Source organism: Oreochromis niloticus, linkage group LG2, assembly GCF_001858045.2.
Source record: "Oreochromis niloticus isolate F11D_XX linkage group LG2, O_niloticus_UMD_NMBU, whole genome shotgun sequence".
Taxonomy (NCBI): domain Eukaryota; kingdom Metazoa; phylum Chordata; class Actinopteri; order Cichliformes; family Cichlidae; genus Oreochromis; species Oreochromis niloticus.
In genome coordinates this window covers 32,461,822-32,475,289 of record NC_031966.2, presented here as the reverse complement: position 1 = coordinate 32,475,289, position 13,468 = coordinate 32,461,822, and the positions used below count along the sequence as shown (strand labels likewise).

Genomic DNA, 13,468 nt, shown 5'->3' with positions numbered 1-13,468 from the left:
TTTTAGAATTTCTTCTTTCTGCTGTTCTCTTTAGGGGTCACACCAGCAGGTCACCCAGCACCTCACCCTGTCACCCTCCTCTGTCACACCAGCCCTCTGCAGGTCGTCTTTCACTATATCCATGAATCTTCTCTGTGGTCTTTCCTGCCTGGCAGCTTCAACATCCTTTGTCCAGTATATCCACTATCCCTTCTCTGCATGTGTCGAAACCATTTCAGCTTTGTGTCTCTAATTTTGTGTCCATTTATATTATATAAAAATCAAAAATGTATATTAAAATATCCTTTTAATTACAATGTGGTTTTATTGTTTCTTTGTTTTTTGTTTTTTTGCATTATTTCAATATAGTGAGGTAATGCATCTACCACATACTATATTTATGTTGTTCAAAACGGATCTATATACCCAATAAGGATAATCACACACCAAACATATATTTTGTAGTATGACTAAAAGCATGCTCTCATTTATTCTCTCCCCCCAGCTTGCACATGGTCCTTTCATTGACTTGACTTGTTATTTCGCATTGCTCCAGCAGAGGGAGCTGCTCATGCATCAACACCACTCAGTGTGGGCGCACGTGTATTACTCTCAGAGTGAATTCAAACCTCCAGTCATTCATTCATTTGCGCCTATTGTAAATAACGTCGGGGATTTTAGCCACTGCCATTTGTGGCTAAAGTCCGTCATTTCCAAGAGAGACCTGGCATCACGGCAGCAAAAGCCAATGTCATTTGCCTAGAAAAGGTAAGAAGGTGACAGATAAAGGAAAGAGTAAGTTTTCCTTATTGGAAATCAGCTCCTAATACAAAATAATTCCTGTTAATGCAAACTGAGAGGTGTGGCCACTGATTAGAAGAAATGGCGTGAGCAAGATTTCAAGGAAAAGGAAAAAAACAGGAGAGAGGGAGAAACACACTGAGAGGTAGACAAACAGGTGTCTGGTATCACTTTTGGTGGAAACTCAGCAGTATTGACTGATGGCAGTTGCGGTTTCACTTTGCGCAATGGTAGCTGTTGTGGGGATTTGGGGTCCATTCCACTGAGCTAAACAAAGCAAACCATTTCCTGCCTTATTTGTAAATAAAAATATTGCGATTTTAATGCAGATTTTAAAAAAAATAAAAAATAAATTCACAGTAACACGCTAGTTTTATTAAAGCCATTTTTATAACTGATGTGTTATAACAAATTTCAGCTGTTGCTCACACCAGGATTAAAACTGCAGGTGTGTTGTGTCATCTCATATACATTCAGCCTGTTTTCCACTCCGCTCCTACCACTCCCCACATCCTTGCTGATTAGCCGACTTTACAACTTGATAACTAGGTTTGAATGAGTCAGACCTTCCAAATAAGTGGCTTGAAATTTTCTTTTAAGTAAACCTTAACGTGGCAGTAACTGTGATGAAACGAAGGTAAAATACACCAAACAAGCACTTAAGTTGTTGTGCAGAAGCTTAGGTAAAATTTGTATTAAAAGTTCAACAAATAAATGATGAACCATGTTAAATAATTTATGTTAAATAAACAATGAAGAAATAAACATTGATTTTGTAATAAATCTATGACCAAATTATAACATTTTACATAGAAAACAGTCATAAAAGTGTAAATGAATTACTGACCCATTTAATAAAGGCCTTCTCTTAACGTACTTTCCATTACAGCAGTGTACGTAATCATCTCTCAAATCATTACCTTGTAAACAAAATCACAGGAGCAGCAATTCCCTTTTTTTATCTCAGAAACCTCATTGTGAGTCACATAACCCTGAAAATCACGCCACAGCCTCATCATTGATGCATCACTTATACACTGGAGGTTTTAAATAGCTTTGTTTGCTGATAGGAATGTGACTGACATTTGTGCTATCTAGCTGATCTTTTGCCTCTGGGCAGAGTGAGAGCAAACACAATGACTACCTGTATAATAACGGTGTCAACAACCTGTTGACGGAAAACCCCTATGAAAAAAACCCCAGTTTCCTTTCTGTGCATGTGGTGTTGTGATTAATTGTTTTGTACAAAGCCAGCAGGACTTCCTTAAGGAAGAAGAAGGAGGAAAGTGGGGAGATAAATGCAGCTATGCAGGCACTCTCAGCCGGATAAGATTTAAACAGTACATGTAGGAAAGACAAAAAAAAGAAAATAATCACAGAGAATTGCCCTCTTTTCCCTTGATGGGTAAAATTCAGAGCCTGTCAGGGGAAATTAAACTCCTTGTGTCCTTGAACATAACTAAATCTCATCAGCGGAGCAGATTAGAAATGTCAGGCTATGAAGTCATTAACAGCAGCAGGTACACTGCATGTGTAAATGTGCTTACTTTAATATTGTGACCCAGCTGCTGTTAGTTTACCTCTTTGTGATATTGTAGTAATCTAAACAGGAGATAAGAGGTAGTGGAAAGAGGAGGAGGAGAAGGGAGGGGAGAAAAAAAGACAAATGCACTGATGTCAGTCCGTCCCACTTCTATTCAAGTACAAATGCCGCCGAGCTGAGTCGAGCCTGCATACCAGCACTGCTGACGACTGATCTGATCCCACACACACACACAAAGGCGCTCTGTGACGGCCTGTCGCGTCACACGCTCATCATAGCGCTCACTCACACAGGCACTGAAAGTCAGACCGGAGCTGGGAGATGCTACGAGCTGGCAGCCGCTGAGTAAGTCCACTTTCCCTCCTCTGCACTCCTCTTTCATTCTCTGCCTGCTTTTCTTGCTTGATTGCCATTCTCCGGCCCGTCTAAGTTCATTTATCTCTCACACTCTGCCCCGCCGCTGTGAAATGGCCAGTGTTTTCTCACACTGAGAGACCTTTCAAACTTTTCTCTCAGTATGCCGTGCACATGCCTTTCTGCTTTTCTTTCTTTCTTCTCGGTGTATGTGTAACGGCAGAGAAGCAAACCCCGGGCTTATTTGCATGCTGGCGCAGAGCCAGAGCCCGATGCTTTACCTTTACAGAAGAATAACAGAGACTAATGTGCTAATTTTGTCCCTTTCTGTGATATTATTTCTCTGAAGAGTCTGCACGGGCTGTTATTGTCTTTGAGAAATCTGGACGCGCTCACATCTCAGCCTGAATGCTTCTCTTGTCCCAAATTCACACAGCTGATTGTGGGAGCTGTGGTGCAGGTGTAACACTGTTCATGAATAGAGAGCTGAAGCAATTTGCCACAGAGCTGAATGTTTGCTATGAAGTCTTCGAGTCAGGTTGGGTTTATTTGCATTGCGCTCAATCACAGTCTCAAAGGGCTTTAACAGCCCCCATTCAATGTACAGAGGATAGGCGTTCACATAGGCAAGAACATGGATCACAAAGACATCACAGCGAGGGAAAAAAACTACTGACAGATATAGAAAGAAGGGACACTGGTTCTACAACTGACACCAAAACTAAGCTGCTCGGTTTAGTGAGATTTGGTGACCTGTGGGTAGCAGGGCCAGACCAAATCGACTGTTTTCTACTGTTTTGAGTTCCCAGGCTAACAAAAATGTAAAGGTGCAAAATATCCTGGTTTCACTGCTTCATTTAAGCTGAATTATTCAGCTTTTGTCCAGGATTTAGTAGAAGTGGGCAGATCAATCCAAATATCGATAGTAATAATCCTAACTGTGGTATTGGAATTGAATCAATACTCGCCTGATAGGATCGATACTTTGTTTCTGTCCTCTAAGTACAGTATGAAGCTCACTGAACTAATTATTGTGGACAGTATAAATCACAGTGATTAAGTGATTAAAATGTGTTTAGAATTTGCAAAGCGCTCATGATTTATCTCATAAATCATGACACATTGGACACACTGCTCTAGCCTACATGAGCTGCTTTTGTAGGTTTTTTAGTATCAGTATGTGAGCTGATATCTGCACTACTTGCCCTGTATCGGATCAGTACTAAAATTTGCAGTACTGAGCACCACTAGGATTTAGAATCACTAAATGTGCCCCCTGTGAAGCACATATAACCTCAATGTTTATCAGTGACCATAACACTGGATCGCTCTCAAGCGCTCATTGGTCAGCTGTTATCAGCCACACAAATCCTATTGGCTCTCACTCAGCAAAACATTAGCCCACATATTTTAAAAACTGCACAAGGTTGTTTTCTGGGATTTAGACTCTGAGGGCTTCCTGATTAATTTATAACTAACTGTGTTGACATGCATGTTGATAAGGTTCTGAAAAAAATGAGGTTGTGTGTGTGTGTGTGTGTGTGTGTGTGTGTGTGTGTGTAATATTCAACTCTTTATCCCTGGGTCTGTTACTCAGAGATAGCATAGAGTCATTAGCACCCCGCCCTGTCTATGTCTGTGTGTGAGTGTGTTGACATACTGAACCTGCCCCTATTTGCCCATCAGTGTTTGGAAGCACAGCAGCATTCTCACTGCAACACTCACACACACACACACACACACACACACACACTCACACACACACACGTTACACTTGGCATTGTTACTTATTTGCTTAGGGCCTATTGTGTTCTGCCAGCCAGAGCTGCACTGAGCGAAAGGGAACAAAACAATAAAGTAGATTTAATCTCTCTCTCTCACTCTCTCTTTAAAACCCACAACAGAAGCATTTACTGCCCAGTTGATCCGGATACTCTACCCTGCACCTCCACCTCCAGAAAGAGCCTGCACACTCCTGCTGCAGTCCAGAGAAACAACACTTGACAATCAACACCGAAGTGACCTCCAACAGCCAGGACTGTACCTGATCCCATATCCTTCAAAGAAAAGGGCAACCTGACTCTGAGCACAGCGGGAAAAGGAGCGATCACTCCCCACTGCTGAAACACAACCCAGTGGACCGAGAGACAGAGGGGCTGACGGTCGTGTGTGGTGCCCGGGAAAAGAGGCAGGATGCTGGCTCAAATCCTTCAAGATATGTGGGTGGAACCTGAGGTTCTAGAGGCCCTCAGTGAGGAGCAGAAGAGGATCCTCTTCCTCAAGATGAGAGAGGAGCAGGTACGCCGCTGGAAAGAGCGCGAGGAGAAGGAGGAGAGGGAAAGAGGACACAACAGGAACACCAAGTCAAAGAAAGGTACAGCACTGGTTATTCTGTAGTGGGTAAACTTGTTCAGCTCACCATACAGGCCACACTTGTATAAATTCCAGTAAAGGAACAGCCTTAAACACTCATGAAACACCATTGTTTGGAAGAGGAAGGAGGAAGGTTTCTGTCAAACCTGGCCCCCATTTTTACATAACATTGTTAATGAGGACAATACCGACATCACCAGATTTCTTTACAGGAACAGCAGGTGTCACAACTCTTTCCACAGGTTAGGTAGGCGGAAATCATTTAGGTAAATGAGAGAGAGAAGCTGTTGTGGTTCACTGAAGACTAAAGCTACCTGTAAAAATGTATAATTGACTAAAATATAAAAACCCAGAAAATGAAATATTATGGAAACATTATGGTTTATTTATAAGGCTAACTGAAATATGCTAGGATACAGGACCTGCATTATTTTTAGTCTTGTTTAAATTTGTCAGTACAGCAAGCATTGGAGGCTTTGTTTGCTATGTAAGTTAGCTGTTTTCTTAAAGGTTGTGATCTGTATTTTGGTTAGCCTATTTATTATACACTTGTATACCTTCTCGCTAATATAACGTCTTTTGTATGCCACAGAATACAAAAGCAAAAAGATTATAATTAAAATTAATAAAACAAAACTAAAATGAAACATTTTTAAAGATTAAAAGCTAAACTCAAAGCTAGCTTAAAGCAAAAACTGAATTGAAAACAAAATAAAAACTAGCTTTTACAAAAAGTTTATAAATGGATAAATTTATTGTAAATGTGAATATTATATAGATATTATATATATTATATCTGCTGAAGGAAGTGGTGCATCCAGCAGCTGGTTAGCTTAACTTTTTAATAGTAAGACTAGAAATAAGTGAAAGAGCTAGCTTAGCTTTTCCTCTCTTTTTTGTAACTGTCCTTAACAATGTTTATCTTGCTACTTTAAGATGCACAAATCTAAAGTGCAAATAAATAAATACAATTTAAAAAAATACACAAGTTGCAGCTTCACAAAGTTTCTGTCCCAGGTTTTTCATGGTTGGCTTACAACAGCAGCAACAGTTAGCTTTTCTCACGTTTTCTTGTCTGTATACTAAGCTAACCTAGCAAGCTGCTGGCACTAGCTTCATTTAGCTATTTATTGTTATTTTCTTATAATAGTGCTGTAACTCATTACTTTGTCTTATACAATGAATATGTAGCTTGCAAAGAAGAAGAACTTTGATAACCCGCTCATCCCAAATTTAAAATTATTAGTTTTCATTTTAGATTGCTTTAAATATTTAATAAACCCCTGGGCAGTATAACCATAACACGTTAAGAGAAAACACCATGTTTTTCCTGTAAATATCGTTCACTGCAAATCACTTCATGTTCATTATTTTTAATTTAGTTTATTGCTTGCTGCCAACTCCTTTGGGGGGCTCCAAAAATACAGATTTTAGAAAATGGGGCACCAGAGTTTACACCTACTTATTGTGTACTTGAAATCTTCTAAATTCTCAGTACACGTGAGCAGTGAAGCACAAGTTTTGTACAAAACCTTCTCTGGTTACCAATCTGACTAATGTGTTCAGATTACACCCAAAGAAATCCAGTTTGACCATCATCCCCATTGTTCTCTCTTACTCATTTCACCCAGCCTTCCTCTAATTAAGGTGTTATTCTAACTCACTGAGACCCTGCCGCCTCAGCCGGTTCACCTGGACAATGTATGTGTGTGTGTGAGCATGTGTGGGTTTGATGGACAGATCTCTCACGGCCAGCTGAATCATTCTGTTGGCTGAAAGCTGAATAAGATCGAGGAGGTCCTGTGGTTCTGGGGCGTCACCGCGCTTTAAAGCACATATTAAGTTCCCATCTTTGTTCACCCAATCTCTGCCATGTCACCTGAGAGGTGACGGAGTGTGTGCCGTTTGCACATTGCACTCCATACAATCCAGTCTGGCATCTTTCTGTCTTTGTTCACTGTTGTGTGGATGGGAAAAACAAGCCTTTACACGTGGTGTGCAAACAGGTCTTTAAATACAAATGCATGATTAAACCTGCACTTGTGTGTGAAGATTTCTATTATGTGCTGGATTTCTGGTTAATTTGCGGGTGTGGTGGTAATAAAGACAGGCACCGCAGGTCTGCAAAGTCATGGCAGGTGATTGACGCTCAGTGAGGTGACTATAAACGTGAATACTGAAGGTGTGTCGTTTGGGGTTTTTTTGACATCACAGGTCCCATTATGTGCTATGTCACTTCATGCGTAGCACACAAGACATTTGTCTAAAAATAAGTAGCTGCCATTATTAGCTGGAAATCTGTAAATGTTCACCGGTCCCGCTGGGGAAATTTCAACACCGACAATTTGAATTTTAAAGCCACGCCCCAATCTGTGACATCATGGCAGGTGTTTGGTCTTTATCAGGTACTCTACTGTCATGGAAAAACAGTCATCAGGATGGGGTTTTTATTTTTGAATACAACGTCATAATGAGGCAATGGCTGAAAATAACCAGTTTCCAGGATTTGAACGCAACATTATATAATTTATTGATTCATAACTGTGAGTGAATTCATGATTATTGTAACATTAGACCCTTCAATAAAGGTTTTAGCATTACAACATGTAAGGTATCTTAAAGTGAAACTTAAAGGGGGCATTTAACTACACTTTTACTGAAGGTGAGAAGGTTTTTTTGCTGTAGGAGACAATTAAATAATTCCAGGAGGAAAAGCTCCGAGGACACAGAAAACACAAACTGGGTTGAAAACGTACTAGTGTTAGAGGGCAAGTCTGTTCCAGGAGTGAGGCTTCCCAACACCAACACTTATAGGACAGCACCACCTTCTGGCTGATAGCCACAATAACAGTTTGTTAGAAGACTTCATTCTGAATGCTGCTGAGCATTTCTCTCTGAGTGTAATGAGAATATATTTTAGATGTTATATGCTTCATATACATTTTGTTTTCCTTATTTTCTCTCCAGCTTCCAGTAAACACGTGAAGTGGCTCCTCGGGCGGGATGGTGACGTGAGCGTCAGTATAATCGGCGAGGTGGACGAACTGAGATCCTCCAGACTCCTCCAGAACCTCATGAACAACAGGTAGAAACACATAATGTGTTTTTTCCAAAAAACATCTTTGACAAGTCGAATCAAAGAAATCCAAAGGATGATAAGCTCTTATCTTATCACAGTAAAGAACAATAAGCTATTTTCAATAGATCTGAACTAATGTTGCTCTGCATTGTGTATTTAACTTAGCACATAACATACAGTTTAGATCAACAGTGAACTAAATAGTTTCAGTCAGCCGGCCAATTCCTTGCACCAACTTGATTATAGAAGTTATTAGTGACATGGCTGACTGGTGGATTCATTTAAAGGTTGTTATCGGAGGGACTAAAACGGATGTCTTTGTCTTTCAGATTCCAGTCTGATAACATGAATGCCATCCAGAGAGTGGACTTGCTTCCAGGAAGCGAGGATCAGCAGCTTAACCTTAAAGAAGACATCCAGCTACCCGTCACACATGTAAGTTCCCATGTTTGAAGTGTGTTTGAAAGTGCGACGACCTGCGCGTGTGTTAGAGTTTATAACATCAAGTCGTTTCAGTCTTACGCGCAGGATGACACGGCTTCACCGAATGACCAGTCATCCGAGGAAGACATGGACTCGTGCAGCGCTGATGATGACCCGAAGGACACAGCTGAGGACAGCGACAGCGAATCAGGCAGCGGCTCGGACAACCTCAGCGACTGGACTCCGCTCTACAAGCCCCATTTTAGTAGTCATGGCAACCAGCCGCTCAGAGCCCCGCTGGCGGACACGGAGAAAACCGGCCCCCAGGACAGAGGTGAGAAGGGAGGAGCGGATAGAGGAGGGATCTATGTATGCTTGTGTTAAAAGTGTACGATAATCACCAACTCTAACTGCTTATAAATTCAGGTTAATCGATATAAAGTGGGTCTGAATACAAAATTGTAGCTATTTATTAGAACAGCCCATAGAAACAATAAACTCAAAGAATCAATCGGCACAGATGGCTCATGGTCAAAAGTGTACAAAAGTGCAGGAGCAGTACAGACGCATACTATTTTACTGTGAGCTATGAAAAACTGAACTATCAGGGATCATTCTGCAGACCTGTTCAGTGTTACAGTACATATTGATTACTGCATGACTCACATTTATTAAGCTGATTATTGTTTTAAAGGAACAGTTCATGTGAACATAACACTTCTGTGCTGGATAGCTTGTGTGTGGGTTGCCAGGTTTTGTTGATGTGTAGTAATCACATGTCCAGAACTGTTATATTATCATACATCGTCACGACCGTCAGCCCCAGACAGTGCCTGCCTGTGAGCAGCTTCATGTAGGAACTATTTTCTTTCTACTGTCTACATCCACCATCAGCTAGCAACATTATGGGCACCATTAATATTTTCAACCTGTCATGCTGCATGAACCTCTCCTCGCGGCGGGGTGTAGTTCAGTAGAAAGGAATGATATCTGGCACGATATCTGGCACGTGCCATTTTGATCTACTGTAGTTAAAAGAATGACAAACATCTCTAAAACTAGCAACTCACAGCATAACGTGTCCGTTTGATTTTTACAAATTAGCTCATCGTTGGGAAAGAGGTGCCACCTCAGCTGTATCCCAGAACATGTCATTGATTGCATCCTGTGCTTCTTTTCTTAGAAACTGCGTGCTACAAAGAGAAGCCAGAGGGCAGAGGTCGCGTGGAGCAGCTCAGGAAGAAATTCACAGATAATCATCACAACACATCAACTGCCTCCAAGAAACCGCCCATACCAGCCAAACCTGCTCATCTGCAGAAGTGAAGCGCACCGCTGACCCATTAGGACTCCACGTGTATCCCTGCTACACATGACCCCAAAGAGCCTACTCTACTGAGTGTAATGAGCCCTCTGCAGAAATAACCACTCTGTTGTACAGCAGCAGCTCAGGCTGAGGCTGCACGCACTGAAAGAAAAGGATTCTGACTTGAACCCGAGCAGTGAACAAAAATCCACTTTATTAGACCTTATTTCAAGGTCCGAGCTACAGAAAGAGAAACATCTGGGGGTGGAGTGAGAGAAAGACTTGAAAGCGTTTGGACTGAAGTCAACCTGAATGATAAAACTAAGCAGCTTTGATGTTGAGTTGAAATTCGAGCTCAGATACGCTCACACAGCGTCTGTGATTGACAGGTCGACACAGAGCGTGGTGTCCAGAGAGACGCACGCGAACACAGACTATTGACTGCCGGTGAAAAACACTGTGGTTTTATTACTGACATGTCATACGCAGGAAAAACTGATAAATCACCTGCATTTTTTTCTTTACTGATCCAAAGGTGGGAACTATGTTAAATGTAGTCCATGTACCGTATTACTATAATGTTTTTAACTGTGTTGATTGCTTGTTGGCAAAATTCTCCTTCAGCGTTTTAGCTGGCGTAAGAGTTTTGGGTTTAAAAGAAAACAACCAAATTCATGTTAAATTATTAACAGGGTCATTATACTCAGTGTACTTTCTACTGTCCCTGACATTCACTGACAGACACGGACATGCTCAGGAGGCCTTTCAGGTTTGGTGTCTTGCTCAAGAACAATTTAACCAGAAGTTTATGATGAGGTTGGAATATGTGGCAGCATACACTGCCTTTTTTTCTGTCAGAGCAAATGTTACCAATGGAGTAATGGCCACTCCAGCACACTCGACTTGAAAAGAAACTCTACCTGTCGGATTCAAAGGGACTAAACTGTGGCTCTTTTTGACAGAACTGCAAGCTCTAGCACGCTAACTAGCATCAGGTCTCTGAGTTGATCTACCAATCCTGTGTCAGGAGTATAATGAAAGTGAATGATATTTGATAGAAGCACTTATCTTCATTAGATGGTGAATTCTGTCTTTTCTATTTTTTTCTCTGAAGTTGACAATAAGACTTTTAGTAAGCTTGGGTGCTTTAAGTCAGCGGTCCCCAACACCCGGACCACATGGCTCCAGTCTGTGGCTCGTTTGGTTCTGGGCCGTGAGATATGAGGCTCGGGTGTGAAACTCATGGTTTTCAGGCTTTCTATCGATTTTTATTGTTATTTATTTTTTTTTTTTTATCGTTAACTCGGTTTCCCTGGGTCTTTTCCCGTGTGTTATGAATAAATCTTCTTTTTTTGGTCCATTACTGTTTTTATTTTGTTGTATTTAACCACAACACCTTAAAGGCCGATCCGTGAAAATATTGTCGGACATAAACTGGTCCGTGGTGCAACAAAGGTTGAGGACTGCTGCTTTAAGTATCTCTGAATGCTTCAGAGTAACGTTCCTTCAACTTTTACTGTGCATTAATTTATCAGGCTGTCTCTAAAAGTACACAACAGTGTACACTTTAGTAGACCAAAATAAAATAATATCTAATAATTATAATAAAATAACCCATTTATACGCTAATTGTGCCGCACACAGGAATGATATATTACATAGGCATAACTATTTAGGATACAATGACCAAAGTAGTTGAGAGTTAACTTCAATAACATTTAAATTCAAGCATTTAAATTTCTCTTTGCCAGGTGTACCATACTTTTTCATTGTGTATCTGTACTTGGCTAATCTGAAACGACGTCAGGTTCTGTTAGAAATGCACGTATGCTCTCAGGAATTGACCCGTAGCATGTTGCAGATAAACATTATACTGGAATTCAGTCAAAAACATGCTGAACAATAGTGCACATGTTGAATATATAGCGTACAATAAGGGATTTCAGTTGCAGCATTATGATGAGGAAGGCTAATATCTAAACAGCGTTATTGACATAAGCAAGTTAGCATGCTAATGTTAGCATCCAGCTCACACCACTGCTCCTCACAGACTTTTGTAGGGCAAAAGAAATTTGATGAATTTGGCCAAAAACTAAAAGTTGTGATATTTTATTTACCTTTTAATTTGGTTATTGTCAAAAAACAACAATAAAAACAGCAAAAAAAACCTACAAAACAAACATTAGCTTGTTTTTTTGAGGGAGCATTTAGCCACATTTGACATCTGCTGACCTGACAAACTTTTTGTAGTTAAAACAAATCCATGTCTTCATGACTTCAACATGGCCACATGCCCAGGATTGCCGACAGCTGTGGAAGCCACATAAGTGCACTTTTTTTTTAAACTCGTATTTGATATTTGGACCCAAAGATGTTAACATTTCTATACTTAGCATCAGATGAGGTCAGTCAAGAGGGCATAATCAGGTGATGGACTTGGCAGGGAGGGAAAAAATCCACATTTTAGCGCTAAAACACTGCTATGTTTAAGCTCACAGAACTGCATGGTCATCAAATTAGAGGGACTGTGTGTAAAAATAACTTATGTTTCTATGTTGGTCAGGCAAATTGGATGTGAACACCCTCCACTGCTTTGACTCAGCACTTTAACCTCATGGCCATTGCTTCATTTCTTTTCCACTGCGCTGGAGTACAGATCTAAAACAGTGAAAAGCATCTCCCTGGACAAATATTTATAGGCTCTACTGCAGCTTTACGGGACATTAGGAGGAAGAAGCCAGAGAAAAGAACAAAATCACACCCGTGGCAGAGACAGCAGTACTTTATTTTTAAGGTTTGCACTGTTTGAGCTGTAGTTACTACCTAACTGTTTGGTCACATGTTCCTTTTACTTGGTCACTAATTAATTCCTAAAACTCTCCTCCTGCTGACACTTTGTATTTTACCTTCTGTTTGCATTTGTACTGTATATTTCCTACATGAGTTTATGTCTGTTGTGTAAAAGAACAAACTAAAAGAGTTTTCTTGCTTCTAACAAAGTTGTGTTGGTGTGTGTGTTTGTGTGTGTAGGTGGGACTGCTGCAGATGACACAGAGAAGCTGTAGATAGTGGTCACTTACACAATGATTATCCATTCATTGGGCTCTATCAGAAAACAGCCCATCAGAGATCAAAGGGAGAGAACAGAAAGCTGATTAGCATGTGGTTTAGACTGAGACGGAGGGCGAGACGCTAGGGGAGACAGAGAAAATGAGAGTCTGGTCACGGGAAGCACAACGTCACAGTCAACTCAGTAAACCTTCTCGCATTCCTTCACTTCCACACCCTCACCCTCTGTGTGTGTGTGTGTGTCTCAGTGAAGAGCCTGTGAGCGTCTGTCCGGCCATATATCTTGAACCATGTGACTCTACACGAGCAGTCATGCACACAGCGTGAAAAGCGCTGCTATATATAGTAGGACAGTGTTGGGTTTCCCAGTAAAGCATTGTGGGAGCCTGTTCACCTTTGTTCCTTGAGAAAGCTCTTGTAATGTTTCTATAGACTGGTGTGCTGCGCATAGAGAGTGCTGCTGCTCCTAATTATTTTCTATCCACCTCGAAAGGTGAAATTAGGACACATGCAGCATGTCATGTGTCGACTGTGTGACAGT

At 40.9% G+C, this 13,468-nt stretch overlaps 1 protein-coding gene across 3 annotated transcripts; it reads left to right on the top strand.

The window, feature by feature from the left end:
* The first annotated feature begins 2,494 nt into the window (after window positions 1-2,494).
* On the top strand, window positions 2,495-12,591 carry zgc:92242 (SH2 domain-containing protein 4A). Of its 3 annotated transcripts, none has more exons than XM_025898242.1 (6): window positions 2,495-2,668; window positions 4,582-5,051; window positions 8,018-8,135; window positions 8,459-8,564; window positions 8,658-8,886; window positions 9,736-12,591. In XM_025898242.1, exons 2-6 carry the CDS (start codon window positions 4,871-4,873, stop codon window positions 9,876-9,878), a joined length of 777 nt encoding a protein of 258 aa, XP_025754027.1. In that variant the 5' UTR covers window positions 2,495-2,668; window positions 4,582-4,870; the 3' UTR covers window positions 9,879-12,591. The 3 variants fall into 3 exon arrangements, with proteins under 3 accessions (XP_025754027.1, XP_005456374.1, XP_019201882.1); XM_005456317.4 differs by having other exon boundaries at window positions 2,497-2,668; window positions 8,646-8,886; XM_019346337.2 differs by lacking the exon at window positions 2,495-2,668 and having other exon boundaries at window positions 4,355-5,051; window positions 8,646-8,886.
* Window positions 12,592-13,468: the final 877 nt, after the last annotated feature.